This window comes from Tiliqua scincoides, chromosome 10 (assembly GCF_035046505.1).
Source record: "Tiliqua scincoides isolate rTilSci1 chromosome 10, rTilSci1.hap2, whole genome shotgun sequence".
NCBI lineage: Eukaryota > Metazoa > Chordata > Lepidosauria > Squamata > Scincidae > Tiliqua > Tiliqua scincoides.
In genome coordinates, this window is record NC_089830.1 from 18,996,045 (window position 1) to 19,021,836 (window position 25,792).

The window sequence follows — 25,792 nt, forward strand, 5'->3', positions numbered from 1 at the left end:
CCCAAGAAAGTTAGTCATAATTAAATCTCATTGATTTCCAAGCGCCTTCATCACGGCCAACTTTCTTTGCATACAACCCAATAGTATTTTACAAATGCACAGGCTGAGTAAATATCACTCAGAACAGAAGCGAGCGGGCTATGAAACATCTTTCGTGTCTCTTAAAACCTTATTCCCTATGCTGTGGTTTTCCATCTGTTTTCACACACACTTGCATGCGCATCTGTTTTGTATACCATCACAAAGGTGTCTCATGTGGCCACTTGGGTGAATGACATCATCAGCCTGTGCAATGGACTGGAGGCCTCCTACCTGAACAATGCCATCTTATGCACCTACAGAAGGCACCTTTCCCTCCCTAGGCCCATGTCTTTGCCACACTGTATGGTGATGTGGGTCCAAGACAGGGGTGTCAAACATAAGGCAGGATGCACTCCCTGGAAGCTATTTTTCTGGCCCCCTTATAATTGGCCTCTTCCAGAACTGCTCTTTCAGCAGGAAGCGGATCCCATGTGACAACTGGGCTCTCTCGTATCTTGAAAATCCTACCAAGATTTGCACATTTTCTCTTCTGTCATTTGCATCTCATGAGTTTATCTGCTTGAACAAAGCACTTATTTCTGGCCATCTGCTTAAGGACATCACTTCCTGCTTAATGATGTCACTTCTGGCCCTCAGCAGGCAGCATGAATGCTATTTGGCCCACTATATGAAACCGGTTTGACACCCGGGCCTAAGACCACGCCACAGAAGTTTTTTTTATGATATTCATGCTGCAGCAGGTAACATGCACTAGGTCTTCCTCACAGAAATTTTTCCCCTGGTGGTTGGCAACCTTCAGTCTCGAAAGACTATGGTATAAGTCTACAGCATCCGGTATTCCCAGGCGGTCTCCCATCCTGACCCTGCTTAGCTTCCGAGATCAGACGAGATCAGGCATTTGCAGGGTAACAGTTGCTAAGTTTTCCCCTGGTAAGGATTTACTTTAGAACCAGGAATCAGGGCAGCTATTTTGTTTTCTTTTAATGGTTAGAGATTCAGTGCCAATGGCTGCCAACTGGCACCAATCAACAGGACAAATTTTTCCTGTTGTGGAGATGGACATGATATGAAATACTTAATCCCAATCTCCTCCACACTCTCCCACAGTTTATTTATTTTATTTAATTTTCACATTTGTATACCACCCTTCATCCAAGCAGCTCAGGGAGATGTACATAGTTCCACCCTTCCTTTTGCCCTCACAACAACCCTGTGAAGTAGCTGAGTCCAAGAGTTGGTGATTTCCTACCCAAAATCAGACAGGAAGCTTCATAACGGAGTTGGTATTTGAACCTGATCTTCCAGGTCTAAGTCCAGCTCTGCAACCATTAGGTCATCCTGGCTGTCAAGGATGGTTCAGTCCCGTCCCCCCCGTCCCACCATATGCTTTTTGGAAAGAAGCCATTGCTCAGTGACAAGCGATGCAATTGTTTTGCATGAAGAATGCCCAAGATTCTAAACCTGGCATCTCCAGCTGGGGCAGAGAATGATCCCTGGAGAGCATCTGTCAACCATACTGACCTAGACCATGTTCAGTTCATGAACATGACCATGTTCAGTTCATGGCTGAACACAGTCACATTCTGGCAACTCCTGCGATGCCACTGGAACCAACCGTATTGGCTTTTGCCTTTCCATTGGACCATTTCAGCGACGTGGAAAGGGGGGATTTGCTGCATGGGTAACAGTCTATCCTCCATATCTATTTTACCCAGGCTTCGCGCACTGGAGAGGACACTCTGTTCCAGAATACTATTCAGAGCGCGAAACCATAGTCTTCCGAGACTGAAGGATGCCAACAACTGACCTAGACGGATCAAAGAGCCATCACACCTGAGGACAGCTCCCTGTGCATTTGCCCTGATGCCACCCATAAACATGTGCACCTGTAAACTATTACAGGTTTATTCTATTGCACATCCAAACTGGCCCAGAGACCAAGAAGGGAATGCACCAAATCAGCTTTAAAAATTAAAAATTAAAAATGCAAGCTTGGATGATTCAAGGTCACAGCAAGACAAGGGTCAAGATCTGACAAGGACACACGACAGTAAGGTAGCAATGATCATTGCAGACTACGTACATGCTTGTCTGGGTAACATGTTGTTAGCTCTCTTTATTTCCTGCAGAGAGGAGGAATTTCCAATAGCACCATCTGAATTCTGTCAGTTTCTGCAAACTTCTTAATCTAAGAATTGCTCCTGACTCCCTGTGTAAAGCCTGGAATGATCACTGGCCTGTGGAAAATACTGGCACAGCTCTTAGCCAGCCCAAGCTGTAGCTTTCAGCAGTTTTGTTTTTCACCCCGCACATCTCTGGATACCCTTTTCACTGAAGCACAGAGCTCTTGTCTCCATCCTGCTGCTTCAGCGCTGCACCTGTTCCAGGAGCTGAAGCATCTGCGGGAACTACAAAGGCTTTCTCGAAATCCCAGGGAACTGTAATTTGGAGTCGGGTGCAGGCCTCCTTCAGGCTATCAAAAGCCTTCCAACAGAATCCGTCCAGATCCTTCCATCTGATCTATCTTTAGAAAGGCTGACATTTGGAACCGAAACTCAGCCATAATATGCCAACGCTGTAAAAGGCCGAGAATTTCACATGCCAGGCGCAAACATACGGTGCTGTTTTCAGCCGTGGCTAACCAGGGGTAATATGCTCCAATAATCTTTGGATTAGGGACAGTCTGGATTTAGAGTATCTGTCCCTGAGTTATTAAATAATGGTATCCCTGTTGCCCCTCTGTCTTACAGCCCAATTCTATCCAACCTTCCCCAGGCCAATGCAGCACCGTCAGTGTGGGCTCCGCTGAGTCCTATGGGGGGAGCTGTAACACTAGAAGGGCATTCACACACACACACACACACACCCGTGCTCTGGGGTAAGACCCAGCTACCTCAATGGAGCAACTTGAACCTACGCCTGTTAAACAGATGGTGCTAGTACGCATTGCCTTGTGTTGGCCTATCTGGCCTGGGAAGGGTGACAAGATACAGTGTGCACTGCTTTGCCTGATCCAGCCCCCCCTCCCAGGCTCGGTCAGCACACCTCTGCCCTGTGACCACCCTCCCCTGCCTTGTTGCACCCCCTCCCTGCCCTTTCCCCACCCCTGCTCCACAAAGCCCTTACCTGCTCCAGCGTGTGCTCTATCTGGATTTAGCTCAGGTGGGACGGTGCAGGCCTTTCCCATGGGCGCCACTAACTTCTACATGTGCTTTACAGCATGCTTGCAACAGCCTGTGCTGGTGGAACACTTGCTCTGCCCCCCAGAGGCATAATAGGATTGTGGCCCTAGTGGGAATTGCTGAAGCTGTTGATCTTCAGAGTTCATCTGCTTCTGTGCAGGGCTAGCCCAAGACGCCCCTGGTGCTTGAAGCAGATTGCACAATGCGACCCCCTCCCTTATTCTGTAGCCCTGCACCAGCCATTGCCACATCTCTTCCCACTGATCCCTGGATTCTAGAAGGAAAGAAGAGGAACAGAGTAAAAGGGGGAATGTGGAAGAGAACGCTCTGTCTCACCACCCTCCTCCACACTTCCTGTTCTATGTTCCCCTCTTCCTTTTTGAACCCAGGGAATGGGAGGCTGCCCTTGCTTCTGTTCGTACGCCATGTGGACAAACCTTTCCAAGTTTTTGCAAGCAAAACCTTCTGCAATCTGCAAGCAAAGTCTTCCGTCTCATTCGATGATCCTAATTAAATTAAAACATCTCGCGATCCTCTGTCAAATCAAACCATACTTTATTTTTAAAAGGAAGTACATAATTGTTTCCAGGAAAAGGCTATGCGCTCCCTACGATGCTGTCTTGGTCTTGCCCAGTGGGTGCATCTGCTCAATCAGCTTCCTGGTTTTTTTTAAACTCCAGGAAGAGTGTTTGGTTGCTATCAGGAAAATGTTCTAATAGAAGAACGGCAGAGGAGTGGGGAGCATGAAAACAGCCCAGTTAGCGGCTACTTCTGCATTCATCGCGAGTGCCCTCTTTCCTCTTCCCCAAGTGCTTCAGCATTATGTTTTTAATAACAAATCTGTCACGAAAAATAATCTGTTGACTGGGGAAAGGGGAAGAAAACCCCCAATCTGAAGTATTTGTCTAGTCTTTAACTTCATGGTGTTATTGTCAGTGATGACTCATCGGTTTCTTGAAGGCTTGTATAATTTTCTCACATTCATAACTTCACTCTTGTCCTACGAATTTCCTGCTGTGCCTCTTCTTTCATCGGAACAATCTTTCCTCTATGGTTGCTCTGGGCGGTGAGGAAATTAAAACGGGCGAGGTTAACAACTCCTTCCACACTTGCTGAGATATATCAGTAATTTAATCTTGGAGGACAGAGACCTGTATCTCTGATGGTGTTTTAATCAGGTAAGGAGCCATTCTTGTCTACCTGGCTTTTTGTGGAACGTGCATCTAGAGAAGAGGCACAAACAAGGGAGGAAATTAAAATTCACTTATCCCTCCCTATTTTGAAGGTTTGTTGTTGTTTTTTTAAGTGATGCTGTAGTGCTCAATGGCTGCTTAGCTTCTTAGACTCAAGGCACAAATAAAATGCTTTCGCACTACAGTGCAGGATAGTGAGATTGCCCTGGGTCAGGATTGATTGGTCTGTATAGGGCCTTCACCCCCATTGATAGTTGGGCACGACTCATCTCTACCAATGGTGTACTATGAAAATCCTCCTAGGAACACAGGATGCCTACAGGAGGGGAAAATATAGGAGGAACAGTTGGATCTGCAGGGGGGCTGGGAGAGGTAGAATTTTTCCTTCTACCTGGAATTTTGATGCATAAAGCTCTAGGTTCAATTCTTAACAACCCCAGGTACGGCTGGGAAAGACCCTTCTCTAGAATTCTGCAGTACTTCTAAGATAGGCCAATGACTGACTTAAATAGGCCAACGACATTCTCATGTTCCTGATGTGAAGATGGCTGAATTACTATTAGGAAAAAAGTGGTGAGCTTGCTCTTGCACCCACGCTCAATTTGTCTGCAGTTTTGAACACAGAAGTGTAGGTTTAAACCGTTGGGCCATCTTGCTCAGGATTCTCTAGTTTTGACAACCAGTTGCAAAACTCTGCAAGATCTTTTTTTCACTGGAGATGACAATGACTAGAGCCTGGGACCCTGTGGCATAGCTAACGGGGGGCAGGGGGTACATTGCTCTGGGTACCAAACCTTGAGGGGTGTCTTAGAGGCCTCTGAAAGGCATTTCCGGTTTTTGCTGAAAACCAAAAGTACTTTCGGAGGCCTCTAGGTTGTCACAATTTCTTTTAATTATTAAATTTGGGGAGGGTTGTATAGGGTATGGAAGTATTAAAAATTTGTGTGCCATGGACATCAGATGCCTTAGCTATGCCACTGCTGGGACCTTCTGCATGCAACTTACAAGGTTGTCTTATCCCAAGCCACACAATTGGTCCATCTAGGTCGGTATTGTTGTAATGGAAGATCAGAAGATCATCAGGTGGATGATGTGGTGTTGACAGCGATTCCATGTTTTGACAGCTGGTTGACAGCTCTGGGAAGTGCAGGGCCGGCTCCACAGCTGTAATCAATCAAGGCCAATGGGACTCTGATGGACACCTGAGCTTCATTTGACCTTTGAATGGACATGGACTGAAGAGATGGCTCAGCTGAGCCTAATTTGGACTTAAGAAGGTAGCTCACAGCTGAGCTGCATTTTGGATTATGAAACATCCAAGGATAAAAGACAGCTTCAGAAGGACCAAAGGCTATCCTGACCCAGAGGAGACCTGACCTGGCTTACCTGGACTTTGGACTTGGACTGTGACCCGGCATATTGACTTTGGACTGTGAGTTGGCAATCTGCATTTATTGGACTGGGACCTGACTCTGACTTTTGCTTGCTGCACTTGTGAGTTTAACAAGGGAAACTAATCAGCCTTAAGCAGGCACAAGGCCCAGTGGGGAGGAGCTGTGGCAAGACAATTGTTTACACTGATTGCAGGCCAGCCCAGGCATGAGACCAACTGAGAAGGTTGCCTTCGGAAGCAGTTTGCAGGGGATGCCCACTTCTGCCTATTTACTCACCTCCACTGCTTCTCCTCCTCCTTCTGCTCCCTGGAGCCAGAAGGGAATAGTCCATCACTTTCCTCTCCTTCACACTTCCTCTTCTGTGCCAAACCCCTCTTTCATTCCAATCCAGGGGGTGGGAGAAGGAGAGGCTGGCAGGTCAGCAGGTAAGAGAGGGGTGTGCCAAATGCTGGCATCAAGAAGGTGGGCCCTTCACAGACACAGGGCCTTTCCCAGTCCTACCTTGTGATGTCCAAGACTAAAACTTCAAGGAACCTTTTGTCAGCATCTAGTACCATAATGACACTCTAGCCCACTCTTTCTGCCCCAGAGGAATGTTCTTAATCTAAGACTGCAATCCTAACTACACTTTCCTGAGAGTAAGCCCCACTGAACAAAATAGGACTTACTTCTGAGTAGACCTGGTCAGGATTGTGCCCTAATTCTCCTAGTTCATAATCTAATCTTAATCTAAATCAGGTCTCTTGCTTGATTTTTCCAGTGGTCATTAAACATGATACAACCTTGAACAACTACTAGGGCAGTAGTTCTCAGCCTTGTTGGATCATGGACCCCCTTTGAGAAACTGATGAAAGTAATGGACCCCATCCCCAGAATAATACACATAAATACAGACAACACGCACAAAAGTTTGCACTTCACGGACCCCCTGAAGCCTATCCATGGACCCCAAGTTAATAACCCCTGCCCTAGGGAATCACAACTCCTGTAAGCAGTACTTTCATCAATATAAGCCCATAATAATAAAACACTTTTTTATACTACATCCTTACGTTTTAATGTCAGCAGGTAAACGACCAGATATGCAGATTTTTTTTATTTTTTATTTTTAAGATTCCTTTTCCTTCTCAGCCTTGTGAAATTTTCCGTAAATCTTCCAGAGCTAAACCAGCAGGCGTCTATCCAAATGTTATAGAATGTTATATTCTATTTTGAAACTGGCAGTCTAACTTTTTTTTTTTTTTAAATTAAAAAGACATTTCACTTTGGGGGGAAAAAAAGCTACACTTCTCATTGTATTTGGGCATCTTTCTTTCATTTTTTTTTTTTAATTTTTAAAGGCACCATCAACCTCTACGTGGAGATGATTTAAAGACATAATTTCCGTTTAAATCATCATCAGACTTAATGTTGGGGTTTAAATTAAAATAAAACGCACACAACATCCTCCTGTCTGGAAACAGAAGGAGAGTGGGATGCCTCCCATATGGATAAAGATCTGACTTACAGCAGAGAGGGGCTTGAATGGTTTGGGGGTTTTTTACCCCCCCCCCTAGTTGCTTGGAGAGGTGGGGGCTGAGATCGGTCGGACAGCCAACTCTCCCCTCCCCCGCCCCTCTGTGTCCTACTGCAGCCACTGGCTAAATCAACCCCCCCCAACCCCTCCTCAGCTCATGCAGCTGCCTCTCTCCCAGCCAGCTTCAGCTGCCTGGACGCTCAGTCTTGCAAGCAAACATCCCAGCATCGGGAGGTCAGATCTGGGGACTAACAGCTCAAGCTTATGCACGTCTACTCAGAAGCAAGTCCCATTATCGACAGTGGGGCTTACTCCCAGGAAACTATGGATAGGATTGCAGCCTAAGCCCTTGATTATCTGAACTTTTTATTCCCTCCCCCTTCTTTTTTCCAGACTGAGAACCGCACAGGTCAATCTACTTACAACCCAAGCCTGGGCAGCTCTACTCAGAAGTAAGCCCCATTCTGCCAAGTGGGGCTTACTCCCAGGAAGAAAAGCGTGCCTAGGACTGCAGCCTCCGAAGCTCTATTCCACCCCATCGGAACCAGAGTGAGAGCCCACTCTTATGCGCATCTACTCAGAAGTAAGCCCCATTACAGTCCATGGCGCTTACTCCCAGGAAAGTGCGGACAGGACTGTAGCATAAGAGACCACTCTTATGCGCATCTACTCAGAAGTAAGCCCCATTCTAGTCCACGGCGCTTACTCCCAGGAAAGTGTGGCCAGGATGGCAGCCTCTGAAGAGCTCCACCGGCGCTGAGCGCCTACCGAAGCCAGTTCCATCCCATCCATCCACCTGCAAGGCCGCCGGTGCGCACTGAACTGAGCCGCGGCTGGGGAGGCGCGCACCGCACACAGCCCCAGCCTCCAGCGAGGTCTGCCTCCCTCCAGGCTTGGAGAGAGGTCGAGTCTTGCTGTCCTCTCCTTCCTTGGGCGGACCGGAGTGAAAACCTCCCCTCTGAGGTCCGCACAGTCGACTACAGCCTTCCAGGCGCCTGCTGGAGAGTCCCCGGATCGGACCGGAGTGAAAACCTCGCCGCTGAGGTCCGCACCAGCGACTTCAGCCTTCCAGGCACGGCTGGCGACTCCCAGATCGGACCAGAGTGAAAACTTCCCCTCTGAGGTCCGCACAGACTTCAGTCTTGCAGGAGCGCCAGAACATCCCTGGCTGGACTAGAGGGAGAATTCTCCATGGAGCCAGAGGCGCGTCTCTCTTTACGCGCAGCCCTTCGCGACCAGCTCACCCCTTCTAGCTGGAGGCAGCAGGACCTTCCCGTCTCTCTCCAGTCTGATTTCCTCGCCCTTTACTTGCAGGAGTTAACCCTGGTCTCTGCCACGAACAGCCGCCAACAGCAGCATGGGGTCTTCACTCGCTTTGGCTTGCTGTAAGTCAGGAGCAAACTCTCAGGTGGTGGGGAGGGGGGAAGAGGAGCGAGAGGTGGTCTTATGGGGGGACAAAGCAATGGGGGGGGTCTCAGCCTCCACGGGAAATATTTGGGGATTTGGCAGTAGGGAACAGCCGGAACCTAGGCATGCCTACTCAGAAGTGAGTCTTTTTGAATGGGGCTTACTCCCAGGAAAGTGCAGATAGGATTGGAGCCTGGGGGGTTCAATCCTATTCAACTTTCCAGTGCTGGTGCAGCAGCCATGAAGAAAGAAATGGGCTATGTCAGATGCAGGGGAGGGCACCAGGATGCTGTCTTGTGTGCTCCCTGAGGCATTTGGTGGGCCAATGTGAGAAACAGGAAGCTGGACTAGATGGGCCTATGGCCTGATCCATTCTTATGTTCTTATGTAAAGGGAACAAACCTTCCCTTACCTGGAGAAGGCCTCCATGACTGCCCCCCCCCCCCACAGGATTCAGCGTATCCTCCATGAGCACACAACTCCAGCTCTGGAAACTTGGATAGGATTTGGCCCTGAGTCAGTTTAGCAAGCTGGCCGTATTGAATGAAACCCGGTCTCTCTGAGATGTTATTCCAGTTGACTACTTAAGTCTGGTTTGTAGGATTGCTGTATGTCTAGGGTTCTGTCTAGGATTACCAGATACAAAGGGGGACAGGACAGAGTACCTTTGCCAGCAGTCCCCAAACTTTTGAGCACCAAGACCCACTTTTTAAAAGGACTCTCTATTGGGACCCAGCTAGGTTTACCAGACTTTAAAAAAAAAAGCAGATCTAGAAAGAAATATTTAGTTATAAGTAATAACAAAGTAATAACATCATAAAGTAAGTAATAACATCAGAAAAATGTTCAAATTTTTATCTTCCTTTATTTGCACATGCTTGCAAACTGCAGGAGCTGAGCTCTTTGCAGGGTAGTTAGAAGCTACAGTATCTGATTTCTGAATAGCCTTGGGACTTAAACCAATCCGTTCTTTCCATCACGCTTTGGTGACCCACCAAAAATCAGGTTCCAACCCATGGTTTGGGAACCACTGGAAGCCTTTACCCATTGTACAGAAGAGGGAATTTTGGCAGGTGCAGTTTTATAAACCATTCCGTGTTGAGCTGCACCTACCAAAAGTCCCTCTTCTATGTTAAAGGTATAAGCATTCTGTCCCACTTTGTAACTAGTAACCCTATGTGTGTCTATACCTGGGATCCAAAACTACAGAATCAAGGTCTCAGTCTGATTACCTAACTTTCTAACTGTCCTGAATTCCCTCCCCCTCCCTAACTTTATTTACATTTCCTTCAAAGCAAAACAAAAAGAGTGTCCAACACTACATCATATATGCATGTATAAAGTGCCTATAAACTAATGCATAGATGCAAAACAACTCAATAATATAATACATCAAAAACTGTTTGGAGTTAAAACATAATAATGGGATAGTCGGCATATTTGAAAGTTGGAGATTTGGAACTTTTCAGCTCCAAATCTTAAAGTGGCAATACTAGGCAGGCTTACTAGGGTGTAAAAGCCCTATTGCCTTCAATGGGATTTAAGTCTGAGTGAACCGATAATGGATTGCTTAGCAAATCTTGTTGCATGAAACCTCAGTTACATGAATCCCCGTGCCCTTCAGTTTGACTCAAGATCCATGCACGATTAAATGTCCCTTCTTGTCTCTAGAGCAGCATTTCTCAAACTGTGGGTCAGGGCCCACTTGGTAGGTTGGGGCCCCTATTTCTCATGGGTTTGGCAGAGGTTCCAATGAAAACTCAGATGCTGAAAAGATCAGATAACTACTCGCCTCAAGCTCTGAGGCTATTAAAAAAATCAGATAGCTGCTAACTATCTGATAAATAAGTAAATCAGAATATTACTTGTAAATAAATACTACTATTCTTTCTAGATCACCTTTTTAAAAGTCTTGTAATAGTGTGTTATTTTAAAAAGTGGGTCCTGGTGCTAAAAAGTTTGAGAACCAATGCTCTAGAGCAGGGGTCTCCCAACTATGACCCGGGGGGGCCACATCCAGCCTGCCACAAGATTTTATCCATCTCCCAACAATATTTTTTTTTTGTCTGAGCATTTGTTAATGTTTGACGTTTTTACTACTTATATATCGCCTCTCGGTTTAAACATGGTGTTGTTTCTTTGTCACATTTCTGCTTTGTCCTGAATCATATGTTGGTTACAAAAAAAAAAAAATAAATCATAGTAAAACATATTCATTCATTTAAATTTTATTCATTCAAATCAAACTGATTTTTTTTTTTGGCCCTTAAAAATGTGTAAAGTAAACTACGTGGCCTTCGTACTAAAATGTTTGGAGATCCCTGCTCTAGAGTGATGCCAGGCTAATCTTCTCTTGGAACCATTTCAAAGAGACCATTTGAACTGGACCATTTGAAAGGACCATTTGAACTGGAAGCAGGGCAAACAGCAGAACCTTGTAGCCCCTGCACTGGTAGTGCAATCCTAGGCATGTAAGCCACACTGAGTTTAATTGAACTTGCTCCCAAGGTAGTATGTAAAGGATTGCAGGCTGAGGGTGGCAGAATCTTTTCTGGGCCAGATCCCATTCCACCAGATGCTGTGGCCCACAAAGACTTCTGCCACACACATCTTCAAGGTGGCGCAGAACTCTCTGTTTTCGTTGCAACGTGGAATTTCCAGAAGGACCACTGTGTACGTCTGTTGTAGCAAACAAAGCAAAGAGTCTTGTGGCATCTGGAATTCGGACACATTTATCGGCAGAGATATATCTATACATACACATAATGTGGGTAGAAAAGGGGGAGAATTGTGAAAGGTGAGATCAGAGGCCCCTAACATGAGTGGCCATTATTATGTAAAGTTCAGTGATGATTTATACAGAGAGATCTTCCAAATGGTTTATGTACAAAAATGGTCATCTCTGTACTGATTACTCATCACTTCCTCCTCCTACATTTTCAAAGGTTCTCTTAGCATGTCAAGTTAGGGTCACGTACAAGGAGTTAGGGCCAACCAAACTTGTAAGTAGGAGTACCTGCTAGATGTTACTCCCCAAAACAAGGATACAGCCATGCTTTTTTCTTTGACCGGCAGAAGCTCTCAGAGCAACCCAAAATTGGTTTTCAGATCTAATGAAGGCTGCCTACAGATTTCAGGGCTTTTCCATCACACTGAGCTCAAGCTCAGAATTATAGAATGCTAAAGAATGCTGTCTTAGAATGTTAGAGGTGGGAGGGGTCTTGGAGGGCATTTAGTCCAGGCCCCTGCCCAGTGCAGGCAGCTTTGTCTCTTTCTCTCTTGCCCCCCCAACTGGTGTGTGTGTGTGTGTGTGTGTGTGTGTGTGTGTGTGTGTGTGTGTGTGTGTGTGTGTGTGTTTTACTTGAAATCTAACCTGAACAACTCTAACAGCATAAACGTATACAGTACAAGTTTACCCGGAGGTAAGTCCCATTATGCTCAATGGGGCTTACTCCCAGGTAACTGTGCATGGGATTGCAGCCAGAGCTTGTTCAGTTCATTGATATTTTGGTTGGTCCTAACAAAAACATGGTTGTTCAGCAACAACATCCAGGGCAGGATTCTGGCTCAGTATCCTGGCTAGCAGGAACTAAGTGGAAGAGGTAGACTGAACCTTACTTAGCTGAGGCCCTCTCCTTGTATGTACCAAGAAGGCTATCTGCAGAAAGACTCCATGCAAGCTTGGAGGAGCGTCACATGAGGAATGCATGTGAAGAAAACCTTCTTTGGAATGCAGAATCAATGTTGATGATTGTCGAGGAGGGATAGATAAGGATCTCATCCTCCTGCATGCTGGCAAATCTTGCCAATGTGCCCTGTCACTTCATGGATTTTGCTTTCCAGGCTTCTATTTCTCATGGGTTTTTTCTCCTTAGAGACTCATATTATTATATGAGAATCCATGCTTAGTGTTTAAGACTCTACCAGGTTTGAAGCTCTGTGCTGTGCTGCCCCCTAGTGTCAAATACTGGCCAAGCACACAAACATCTGAACTGGAACTGAGGGCATGTTATATGCTGCCCGGGATTTTTTGAGATCTGACATCCACTTTTACCCTTGACCTGAGACACAAAACCCATGATTAAGTGTGCATTTGTTTAGAACACACCTTGCTAGTCTACTTTGATGCTTTCAAAGCAGATCACACAACTGGAACAACAATTTAGTCAACGATAGACTAAATGAGAGAGAAAAAGGCCCGACAATCCAAGAATACCTTTATGGTGGCTTGGAGAAGAACTGTAGATCGGGGTGGAATGCCTGCTTGGAAGGTTCCCATGTTCAGTCCCTGGCAGGGAGGGATAGAGAAACCTTGACTTGACATCCTAGAGAGCCACTGTTTGTCAGTGTGGACAATAGGTGTAGTGGGGGCACCAGAAAAAAATATTGGAAATCAAGACCCCCCCCGCCAACCTCTTGCAAATCACCCAGAGATCTACCAGTAGACCTCACTCTGTCTTCTGCCTGTTCCTGACAAAGAATCCAAACAGCATTTTAGACATTGGCTATACAATTTCCTTTCTTATCATTCCCTTGGAATCTGAGAAGCGAAGACGAATGGTTTTGTAGACTTGGGTTAAGAATCTTACAAAATCCATGACTGCTGTGTATCAGCTATCAACCAAAATAGAAGCACAGCTCAGTTTGATAGAGCAGATGAAATAACTGGCTGGTGACTCTTCTTCCTTGCCCCGTCTCAGTCGGCCTGTTAAATTTCTCAACAGTCTTGCATAATTCTGGGAATAGTTGACAGCATCCACATGAATCTTGATGGTTGCCCAAAGAGTTCTAGAGGCCTGGGAAAAAACCCTTTTACTGGTAGGCCTTTGACCCTGAGAGAGTATCCTGCATTCTTTCCATACTTGTATATACGGCATGACTTGTCTTTAAAACAACAACAACAACAAAAACCCCAAACTGCTAACTGACACTGAAACACCAAAAAACATCACAGAATGTTTTCTCAAGAGAAACTATTTTTGTGTCATGCAGTGCAAAACAGCAGTTCTTAAAACAACTTTGTGGCACAAGTTGTATGGAGCAAACCACTAGACCAGGGGTGTCCAAACTTTTTGGCAGGAGGCCCACATCATCAATCTGACACTGTGTTGGGGGCCGGGGAAAAGAAGAATTAATTTACATTTAAAATTTGAATAAATTTACGTAAATGAATATAATAGAGATGGGACTTATATGAATGAATGAAAGTCTTGCAATAGACTATAAAAGATCTTGTGCAAAGCAAGGCCAGCCTTTCCTTTGCTGCCACTTCTGCATCACAGATGTAAAACAGCAAGCAGAGGAGGGAGCCCTCGTCCCACAGCTCACATGAGAGGTGGAACAGTTGGCCGTCACATTGAGATCAGTTGCGTCAGGCCAGCGCGGGCTCCAGCAAGTCCCCAGAGGGCCAGAGGCTCATTTGAGTCTGGGGGCTCCCTGAGGGCCGGATTGGGAGTCTTCAAGGGCTGCAAGTGGCCCCAGGGCCGGGGTTTGGGCACCCCTCCACTAGACAAAAGACCCCTTGAGAGTCTTCCAACTTCAGCTCCTTCTGCACTCCAATACATCTACATATATCAGTGATTCTCAAACGTCTTAACACCAGAACCCACTTTCTAGAATAAGAGTCTGTTGGGACCCACCCGTAGTTATGTCATTAAGCTGGAAAAGATGTCATGTTTGGAAGTGACATCATCACACAGGGAAATTTTTAACTCCCCCCCCCCCCCCATATAACAAAATTAAGTAAGTAAATTAAAAGTTTACATTAAGTGTAAGTTTGGAAATTTATTTAAAGTTAAGAACTCTCCTAAACCTCCCTAGCAGTTGCTGATCTGTTAAAAAAAATTCCCCAAACATCCCACAGGCTGCAATCCTATCCATGCTTACCCAGGAGTAAGCCCCATTGACTATCCTTGTTAAAAGCATATACATGTGTGAAAAGTACAAATCAGTCACATTTCCCCAGTGCAGTCACATACCAAGGCAGCATCAAGTCTAAGATATTAAAAATAAAATACAGATTGAAATGAATGGGGACCCACCTGAAGTTGGCTCGTGACCCACCCAAAGTTTGAGAAACACTGATCTGTACTGAGCCAGTAGGAAGGTGAAGCTAAGTTGGCACGTTGCATGTCACTGAGATGTCTGTCAACCAATCAGTGTTCAAACATCACAATTACTGTACTGGCCAACACTTTCTAACATCTAGCACTGTTTCCTGATTCCCTTCAGCCTTTGCATACCAAACAGCTGCACTGAAATGCAGAAGGAACTGAATTTTAAAAAAATTTACACTCCCAAGTAGGGCAAGGATGCCTTTATTAGGACCAACCAGAACTCAAAGAGTATCCAGCCATAAGTTTTTGAGTTCTACAGAGTTCTTCATCAGGCAGATCGTACTTTCCAACATTGACACGAGTGCCTAGGCAGGTTCATAGGGAAGGTGATGTTCCTTAAGACAAAACAGGTGTTGAGCAACTCTTCCTGTTCTTTTTGGTGTTGCACCTCCCTTATGAAGCATATCTGAACTAACACAACCCCCACTTCTTCCTTTAGATCCAGCTGGAAATAATCAACCCTTTTGTCCCATCAAACCTCTCTCCTCTCTTGGGTTCTGTACGTTTTGCACAGCAAAGGATTATAATGTTTTCTTTAGTCATGAGCACCTAGCAGAAGTTACAGTCAGAGGGCCTTCTAAGATGTTCTCCCGTTGTGGTACGTAGGTGGAAGCATAACTAAGGGTGCAATCCTAACCCCTTAAGTCAGTGGTTTCCAGCACTGACATAAGGGCAATGCAGCTCTGAGGCAAGGAAACAAACATTCCCTTACTTTGAGGAGGCCTCCGTGAGTGACACCCAACTGCAGGATGCAGCACATGTTCCATTGGCACCGCTATGCCAGTGCTGGAAGGCACTGACCTAAGGGGTTAGGATTGCGCCCTAAACCTCAGATAAAGTGAGCAAGCCATGAATATTGGCTTGGCTTTACTATATTATTTATTTATTTATTTATTTATTTATTTATTTATTTATTTATTTATTTATTTATTTATTTGCTAGCCTGCCATTATTTATGGTCACCACCTATCGCCTCTCTTTCCCCAAATCCTTTTGCAAATGCAGAGGGTTTAAGGCAGGGCCTTCTCTCACTCCAGCTACTCATAAGAACAGCCCCACTGGATCAGGCCATAGGCCCATCTAGTCCAGTTTCCTGTATCTCACAGCGGCCCACCAAATGCCCCAGGGAGCACACCTGATAACAAGAGACCTCATCCTGGTGCCCTCCCTTGCATCTGGCATTTTGACATAGCCCATTTCTAAAATCAGGAGGTTGCACATACACATCATGGCTTGTAACTTGTAATGGATTTTTCCTCCAGAAACCTGTCCAATCCCCTTTTAAAGGCGTCTAGGCCAGATGCTGTCACCACATCCTGCGGCGAGGAGTTCCACAGACTAACCACACGCTGAGTAAAGAAGTATTTTCTTCTGTCTGTCCTAACCCGCCCAACACTCAATTTTAGTGGATGTCCCCTGGTTCTGGTGTTATGTGAGAGTGTAAAGAGCATCTCTCTATCCACTCTGTCCATCCCCTGCATAATTTTGTATGTCTCAATCATGTCCCCCCCCTCAGGCGCCTGTTTTCTAGGCTGAAGAGGCTCAAACGCCATAGCCTTTCCTCATAAGGAAGGTGCCCCAGCCCAGCAATCATCTTAGTTGCCCTCTTTTGCACCTTTTCCATTTCCACTATGTCTTTTTTGAGATGCGGCGACCAGAACTGGACACAATAATCCAGGTGTGGCCTTACCATCGATTTGTACAACGGCATTATAATATTAGCCGTTTTGTTCTCCTTCCTAATGATCCCAAGCATAGAATTGGCCTTCTTCACTGCCGCCGCACATTGGGTCGACACTTTCATCGACCTGTCCACCCCCTCCCCCAAGATCTTTCTCCTGATCTGTCACAGACAGCTCAGAACCCATCAGCCTATATGTGAAGTTTTGATTTTTTGCCCCAGTGTGGATGACTTTACTCAAAAGAGACTTCTTGTTTCTTACCTCCTCAAACAGGACAGCAGAAGCAAGACCGCTAGGGAGGGGATCTGTGGGGTGCTGGGTATCTTGTTGACTTGCGTGCTCCCTGTGGTATCAGGTGGGTCATTGTGTGAAACCAGAAGCTGAACTAGATGGGCCTTTGACCGAATTCAGCAGGGCTAGTCTTATGTTCAGTCTTCAGAGACAGGATGCCATAGAAAGCTACTGAGCTCTTTGCCTTTGTGCCTGACTCATGATTTACCCAAAAACATCTGGATGGCCAGTGTGGGAACAGGATGCTGGACTGAGTGGACTGTCTGTCCATCAGTCATGTCCAGATCGTGTGTTCTGTGTCTTGAAATGAACGTTGTGTTTGCATTTTACCCTGAATTCATCATTCTGTGTATACAGTTATTTATTTCTTCAGATCTATAGCTTCCCATGTCCCTGGGAGCCATATGAGTTGGCAAAATTATGCCTTGGAAGGAAGACTGTCCCTGTTCCTGATGGGCTTGTATGGTTTAATACCACTGAGCAATGGACAATTGCAGAAGTGGAATATTAAAAACTATTAGGTGCAACAGTTACCCTGCACATGCCTGATCTCGTCTGATCTCGGAAGCTAAGCAGGGTCAGGCCTGGTTAGTACTTGGATGGGAGACTGCCTGGGAATACCGGGTGCTGTAGGCTTCTACCATGATCTCGGAAGCTAAGCAGGGTCAGGCCTGGTTAGTACTTGGATGGGAGACCGCCTGGGAATACCGGGTGCTGTAGGCTTCTACCATAGTCTTTTGAGACTGAAGGTTTCCAACCAGGTGCTTTCGCAAACTGTGGTCCCTTTTGTACTTTCTGTGTTGAATCATTGCAGGTTGCCAGTCCAGACTCTTAAGAACATAAGAAGAACCCTGCTGGATCAGACCCAGTGCCCATCCAGTTCAGCATTCTGTTTACCACAGTGGCCCACAAGCCACCTATGAAAGTCCACAAGCGGGAGAGAATATATGTCTCTCTCTCATCCTTGCTTCCTTGCAGTTGGCACTGCCGCTGAATCTGGAGCTAGCTCATAGCCATCATGACCAGGGGCTGTTGATAGGCCTGTCCTCTGTGTCTTTGTCACCCTTTAAATCCCTACACACTAAGAGGCATCATCCCATCCTGTGGCAGTGAATTCCACAGACTCCCTCTATGCTGTTTGAAACCTTCTTTTGTCGATCCTAAATCTCCTGCCAGTCAGTCTCATCCAATGAAATTGTTTCATCCTTCCATGTTATGCACACCATCAGTTTCATCCCTGGTCATGTACACCATGACCAGCTCTATACAGAAATAGGCTAGGACTGGCCCTAGTTGCTGCCCATCTTCCTTCCTAGAGAACTCTGTTGTTTTATCCTGATAGACATGTCCTCCATGACGCTGAAGGAATCTGGAATTCCTGAAGGTGGGAGAGGAACGGTTTGCCGGGAAGAGCAACTTGGCAGGTGAATCACCACTGCTGCACTTGTGCGTTCACTGGGAATTTTTGTGTTCATTCATTTGTGAGAATCTACCATTGGATGCCCACTAAGTACTTAAACATCAGAGGTTCTAACTCACAACTCTGTTCTATATTTCCTCTTCTGTCATTCTTTTCCTTTCTCATCCTATGCAGCAGGAGAAACTGAGGCTGGCATGTCACCTGGTAAGGAGGGCAGCATTTGGTAGGCTGTTTAGGATGCCAGGTGTTGATTGGCCTTGATCCACAGCACACACTTACTAAGGGAGCAAATCCCATTGACATCAGAGAGACTGGCTTGAACAAACTGGCTACGGTACTACACAAGGCATCAGGCAACTATCCTCAGTAGTGACTGCTTATTCTGTTTTTATATGTACCTGTGGATTAAGTACAGGAGTCTTAGTGTTACAAAATCCATCACACCTTATCATTGATGCTTTTGTTGTCATCTTGGCTTCTGTTTAACAGTGACACTCTCTTGCCCTGACCTCGAAGGCCTCCTTCTCCAAAAAGCCTGGTTTCGGTAAAGGCTGAGATAGATTCTCAAGTGTACGTAAAGGATTACGCCGACAGGTGAGATCCAGCGCAGCAGAGAATGACCCGGTACAACTGGTCTGCGGGGTTTGCCTTCCAGACCATGTCAAACAAGTCTCTCAATTCCAGTGACACGTGGGAGGACTGGGACGAGGGGACGTTGCTCGGCCTGAAGGTGTCCCTCGCGGTGGTCCTGGCCGTGATCACTCTGGCGACGATCCTCTCCAACACTTTTGTAATCATCACGATTATGCTCACCAGGAAACTCCGCACGCCTGCAAATTATCTCATTGGCTCCTTGGCCGCCACTGACCTCTTAGTGTCGATCCTGGTCATGCCCATCAGCATTGCTTACACTGTCAGCCACATCTGGACCTTTGGCCAGATCATGTGTGACATCTGGTTGTCCTCGGACATCACCTGCTGCACGGCTTCCATCCTGCACCTTTGCGTTATAGCCTTGGACCGGTACTGGGCCATCACGGACGCCCTGGAATACACCAAACGGCGGACTGCAGGCAGAGCTGCCCTCATGATTGCCGTGGTTTGGGTCATCTCCATCTGCATCTCCATGCCTCCGCTTTTCTGGAGGCAAGCCAAAGCCCACGAAGAAATGTCCGACTGCACAGTGAATACGGACCAGATCTCCTACACCATCTACTCCACCTGTGGGGCCTTCTACATCCCGACAGTGTTGCTCACTATACTCTATGGTAGGATTTACGTGGCTGCCCGGTCGCGCATTCTGAAGCCGCCATCCCTTTACGGAAAACGTTTTACCACGGCCCACCTCATCACTGGCTCTGCCGGCTCCTCCCTCTGCTCCATCAGCTCAAACCTTCATGAGGGACACTCGCACTCCAGCGGCTCTCCAGTGTTCATCAACCACGTGAGAATCAAAGTCGCGGACAGCGTCATGGAGCGGAAACGGATTTCCGCTGCCCGGGAAAGGAAAGCCACAAAAACCCTGGGGATTATTTTAGGGGCGTTCATCGTTTGCTGGCTACCGTTCTTCGTGGTCACCTTGGTTTTGCCCATCTGTCAGGATGCCTGCTGGTTCCACCCCATCCTGCTTGACTTTTTCACCTGGCTGGGCTACCTGAACTCGCTAATCAACCCTGTTATATACACTGCTTTCAATGATGAGTTCAAGCTGGCTTTTCAGAAGATGATCCGGTTTAAAAAATGCTCCTAACCCATTACTCCTTCTGTTTTCGACACAGCTGCCAACGCATAACTTTTCGCCCACCTGCACGCATCACTTGCTACGGGGTGGGCGACGATAAATCATTGTTCTCGTCGTCTTAATTGTTACGTGTGACTGACAATCCCTGGTTTCTCATTGTACTTGCTTTGCAGGCTGTGATAATTATAACTTCAGGAAAGTGCCAGTCTGTGCATGTCTATCTGTTCACCATGTCTATCTGCAAACCCAAGAAACAGAAGATTTGGAACAAGCAGGATGCACTAAGTAGCAGAGGAGCAGATTTTATTTATTGACTTACTTATTTGGGGAAGCTTCAAATCAGTGACATGATTTTTCCATTCTTGAATACCTGCCTATGGGCCCAATCCTATCTAGCTTTCTAGCTCTGTTGTAGCTATGATGCAGCCCCATGGTAAGGAAACACGTTTCCTTACCTTAAAAGGCCCTTCCAGGTTACTGCCCCTCCAGCACAGGATGCAGCCCACACCCCACTGACACAGCTGCACCAGCACTGGAAAACTGGATAGGTTTGGGCCCTAAGTTATTTGTCCAAAGGAAACAGTTTTCCAACAATTTTCATCACTCATCCATGGCTTTGTGTGCCATTCAGCTAAAACGGTAACCGGTTTTCAAACTGTTCTAAGCTCATACGGGGGTTCTTTGATGAAAAGATCCATGACGACAGACAACTGATTGGAAAGCTTGTCCACCATTACTGGTCTTTCCTGGTGATGACCAGCCAAGGTTGGACAAGCTTCTGAAGACCCATGTTTGGTCAGAAGGAAGACCCATGAAGCTTACTTCCAAGTAAGTCGTCGTGGGACTGCAGTAGGCTTAAGACACACTCTTGGTTTGTAGGGGCAGTGGTTAAGCCCAATAAATCTGGTTGGCACTCCAGGTGGCCTGCTTTACACATGCAGCAGATGAATGGTGGCAGAGCAGACTGCAGCCATTTAAATTGATGGGGGGGGGGGTTACCTTTTTAAAAAAAATGCTCCCTTGGGTGAAAAACTCTGTTTTGTAAAGAACTAACGCATCAGAGAGATGAGATCAAGCCCAGACCATCTGTTGCTGTTCTAGTTTTCGACTTTCAGAGAGGATTTTGTTTTTAACACAGGTGCATTCAAAAATGTGGACCCCCCCCCCCATACCTGCAGTCTGAGGTGGTCGTGTTCCCCGCTCAAGGGTTCTGCCACTTCAATTCATGGCCATGCGTCAGCTAGGCCTCCAACTGGAACATGCCACAGGATCCTTTGGACCATGCAGGGATTCCACAGAAGCTGCAGGAGCAGAAGATCCCCAGGAGGAGTCACAGTTGGGGACCATCGGTGGCCACTAAGCAAAAGCCCATAAATATTGGTATTGCCTAGAAAAAATACCACCCTGGATAAGAAGCCTTTGCAGCCCAGGGGAGGGGGATTGGCTTTGCTTGCAGAACCAGGTTCAGTTCCCAGGGAGCAGAGAAAAATTCCTCCCTGAAACATTGGAGAGCTGCTAGCATTGATACTGACCTGGATGAACCAAGAATTCATCTCAATGCAGGACAGCTTCCGATGGTCCTTTCCAATGAAGGGATGGCCAGCCTAGGGGAGAGAGAAGTCAGTCCTGAGCTCAGGAAACTGCACTGCCGAGAGGGAACAGCCCAGAATTTAGACTTCACAGGATCCTATGTAAGCAGGGTCAGGCCTGGTTAGTACTTGGATGGGAGACCGCCTGGGAATACCGGGTGCTGTAGGCTTCTACCATGATCTCGGAAGCTAAGCAGGGTCAGGCCTGGTTAGTACTTGGATGAGAGACCGCCTGGGAATACTGGGTGCTGTAGGCTTATACCATGATCTCGGAAGCTAAGCAGGGTCAGGCCTGGTTAGTACTTGGATGGGAGACTGCCTGGGAATACTGGGTGCTGTAGGCTTATACCATGATCTCGGAAGCTAAGCAGGGTCAGGCCTGGTTAGTACTTGGATGGGAGACCGCCTGGGAATACCAGGTGCTGTAGGCTTATACCAGGGGTGCTCAATAGGTAGATCGCGATCTACTGGTAGATCGCGAGGCAAAATGAGTAGATCGCGGAGCCCTGTCTCTCCAAACTGTTAATATGTCAGTTTCGTCTAGTGACTAGATAAAACTGACATATTTAGCTGACACTAAACTGACACTGAAACTGACACTTTAGCTGCTCTTCAGGCAAGCAGCAAAAAAACGGACTAGACTCTAGTCAGTTTCATCAGTTTTGTGGCGCTGCATGCCGGAAGAGCAGGAGCTAAAGTGGGCGGCGGCGGCGAGGGGGAGCTGGGCTGCACTGGACTGAGGCGCTTCCTGGGGCTCTGTAGCGGAAGGGGGGAGGGACGGGAGTTCGAGATGGAGTCGCTCTGATGGGAGAGGTCACTTCCCTTCCAGTCAGGTCCGGCCCAGCCCAGCCATGCCCAGTCAGACGCTTCCTTCCCCCCCGGTAGATCTCCGGCCTTGCTGGGTTTCAAAGTAGCTCTCAAGCCGAAAAAGTGTGAGCACCCCTGGCTTATACCGTAGTCTTTCGAGACTGAAGGTTGCCGACCATGTGGCTTATTTTAAGAGGAAATGGTTTCTGTAGACCATTTCCTCTTAAATGGAAGGGTGGGGAGGGGTGGGGAGGTGGGATCTAGGCAGCCTGAAATGTACAGCCCAATCTGAATGCTGGGCAGCACTGATGGCTCTCATGCTGCCCCAGCAACAGCCATTGCAAATGTGCTGTAAGGCATTTTATGGTGGCCAGGAGGGAAAAGGCACAGACAGGGAGGCCAGCACCAGTCAGGGCTGGGCTTCTGCGTTGATTGGCAGCCTGCCTGCACCTGGAAGTGGTAAATTGCACCAAATGGCAGGGAGGCATTCCTGGGTGGGGGGCGCTTGGCAGGAAGGGAGCGGAACTGGGTGGGTGGAGGGTAGGCTGGGGGGGTGGCTTAGGGTTGGGAGGGGGCAGGGATGGCTGCCTTGGCTGCTGGTGAATCCTATCCCTCCTCCCAGGACCCAGAGCCCGACATGGGTCTCTTCGGTTCTGTGCCAGCTAAATAGCTGGTGCAGCTCTGAGTAGAACCATAAGGTCCCTTACCCCAAGGAGACCTCCAGCTGTCTCCCTGGCCCCACAGGATTACAGTGGCATCTGTTTCGCATGCAGAATTCTTTTTGTACTGCTGGACAGCGACCCAGATGGATTGGGCTGTTGGCACGTTAAACAATCAATAACTGTGGCAAAGAGAGCATGGCGTGCTTGTAACCTCAGGCCAGTCACATTCCTTGGGAGTATTGTAAATTCTTTTTGGGAAACTGAGTAGAGTATTTTGTGAATTTTTCTTATAAAAGAAGAGCATCATTTCAAATTATTTTTCTACATTTTCTCATGTCGGATCCGAACTGTATAATCGGATCGTAACATCCCAGCGAAATAAACAGCATGAGAAGTCATTTTAGCAAGGTCTTCCTTATTTTTAATGTCATGACTCCACCCCCCCACCCCCATTTTCTCAGGCAGCAAAAGGAAAAATCATACTGAGATTTCGTACTAGTTGGCAACCTTCAGTCTCGAAAGACTCTTGTATCACGCTCTGAATGGTGGTTCTGGAACAGTGTCTAGTATGGCTGAAAAGGCCGATTCGGGATTTCATACTGGAGAGGAAATATCATAAGGATGCTGGGACACATTGCTTGGAGCTATGAGCAATGCTCATGGAACTATCACCAGTATGGCTGTGATCCGAACCACACTTTCCTGAGAGTAAGCCCCATTGAACAAAACAGGACTTTCTTCTGAGTAGACCTGGTTAGGATTGTGCCCTATGTTGCTTCTATTCTATTGGCAACCTTCAGTCTCGAAAGACTCTGGTATCGCGCTCTGAAAGGTGGTTCTGGCACAGCGTCTAGTGTGGCTGAAAAGGCCAATCCGGGAGTGACAATCCCTTCCACACCGGGAGCAAGTGCAGTCTGTCCCTGGTCTGTCTCCCTGGCTGTGGGCCTTCCTTCATGACTCTTAGCCTCAGACTGTTGGCCAAGTGTCTCTTCAAACTGGGAAAGGCCATGCTGCACAGCCTGCCTCCAAGCGGGCTGCTCAGAGGCCAGGGTTTCCCACTTGTTGAGGTCCATCCCTAAGGCCTTCAGATCCCTCTTGCAGATGTCCTTGTATCGCAGCTGTGGTCTACCTGTAGGGCGCTTTCCTTGCACGAGTTCTCCATAGAGAAGATCCTTTGGGATCCGGCCATCATCCATTCTCACGACATGACCGAGCCAACGCAAGAGAGGAAACTGAGCGCTTTCCACATGCGCTGCCTCTGACACATCCTCGGCATCACCTGGCAGGACAAAGTTCCAAACAACACAGTCCTGGAACGTGCTGGAATCCCTAGCATGTATGTTGCTTAACAGAGTGGAAATATCATCTCATAAACGAGGACTCTGAGCACAATTATTTGAAAGTGACTTATACAGAAATCCATAGGATGCAGTACAGATATGTTAACAGCAAGGTATGTGTTGTGATTGGAAGAGCGCAAGGGTTACACATAGCCTGCAGGAAGCCCAATTCTCTGCCAAGAAAAGCAAAGTTATGGGATCTGCATTAATCATGCACACTTCTATTTTAAAATGTATAGCATAGTATATTCTGTCTCTGCTAGAAAGAGGTAAAGTTGAATGGGAAGCTGGGAAACTCTGCCTGCTCAGGGCTGGCTTGTCCATGAGGCCAACTGAGGCAGTTTGCCTCAGGCAACAGGTTGATGGGGAGATGCCCACCTCTACCCACCTATTTGCCTCCACTTCTCCTCCTCCTGCTCCTCAGACTGGAAGAGGAGAGGGGGGCAGAGCGGAAGTTTAAAGGAGAATTCTAGTCCACCACTCTCCTCTACCGACTTCCACTTGGTCCCCCTCTTCCCTCTCTTCCAGGGAGCAGAAAAATAGAGGCTAGAACATCACCAGGTAAGGGGGCTCAACCTTTGGCAGGCTACCTCTGGCACCAGGAGGTCTTGGGCAGGTCCTGTGCCCACTGGAGAAATCCACTCTTCCCTTCTCTTATTTCATCAAATGTCACAACGTTGTCTGTCTGACCTTTATTCTTGGATTAAGTTTTCACACATTTTGTTTTTGCATCTTTCAAATGTGGATATCCCTCTTTTCCTACCCAGAGGGTGGCCTGGGGCGCGGACAAGGAATTAAAAGATCACAATGATCAGACTAAAGACAGCCAACAAATTACAACCCACCGAATAAAAACGGGAACGTCTGAAATCAGACAACAGAACACAAGCAGCCAACAAAAATCGCACACCAAGTGCAGAAAGAACCAGCTCGTTAGAGTACAGCAAAATGAGTACAGAATAGGGGCTTTACAGGCTTCTGATGAGAGAAGATGCTGTTAGAGAGGTGCCACCATGAAAAAGTCCCTGCTGCTTTTGATAACACATAGGATGTGTTGAGCATTTTTTATGGAAGGTAGGATATACAATTAAAAAAAAAAAACATTATCAAGATCGTATACAGCTTCCCAGGAGGGCACTCTATTTGCCCTTGTACCCCCTCCATACACCCTTGGGTCTCTGAAGGCCTTCTGGAGGCCTTAGAAAGACATTTCGTTGAAGGTCAGAAGTGCCTTTCTAAGATCTCCAGGAAGTCCTAGGAAACCTTTGGGAGGCCATGCCTCAGAACACCTCCCAGATGTGACCAGAAAGCACTTGCTGTTGCATACGGAGTGTCTATTGACACCCTCTCAGATGTGGTACCTGGGGCCCTGCTTGCATGAAACCTGACCACATTTTGATGTACTTTATG

The 25,792-nt window shown here is 47.1% G+C and overlaps 1 protein-coding gene and 1 pseudogene across 1 annotated transcript; both read left to right on the forward strand.

The window, feature by feature from the left end:
* The first annotated feature begins 17,345 nt into the window (after positions 1-17,345).
* Positions 17,346-17,459, forward strand: LOC136661995 (5S ribosomal RNA; annotated as a pseudogene).
* Positions 17,460-18,859: 1,400 nt separating this feature from the next.
* On the forward strand, positions 18,860-19,993 carry HTR1D (5-hydroxytryptamine receptor 1D). Its single transcript, XM_066638870.1, has one exon. The coding sequence runs from the start codon at positions 18,860-18,862 to the stop codon at positions 19,991-19,993; it is 1,134 nt and encodes a 377-aa protein (XP_066494967.1).
* Positions 19,994-25,792: the final 5,799 nt, after the last annotated feature.

Excerpts from the sequence above, each read along its gene's own strand:
- HTR1D (XM_066638870.1), top strand. The coding sequence starts at position 18,860 with ATGACCCGGTACAACTGGTCTGCGGGGTTTGCCTTCCAGACCATGTCA.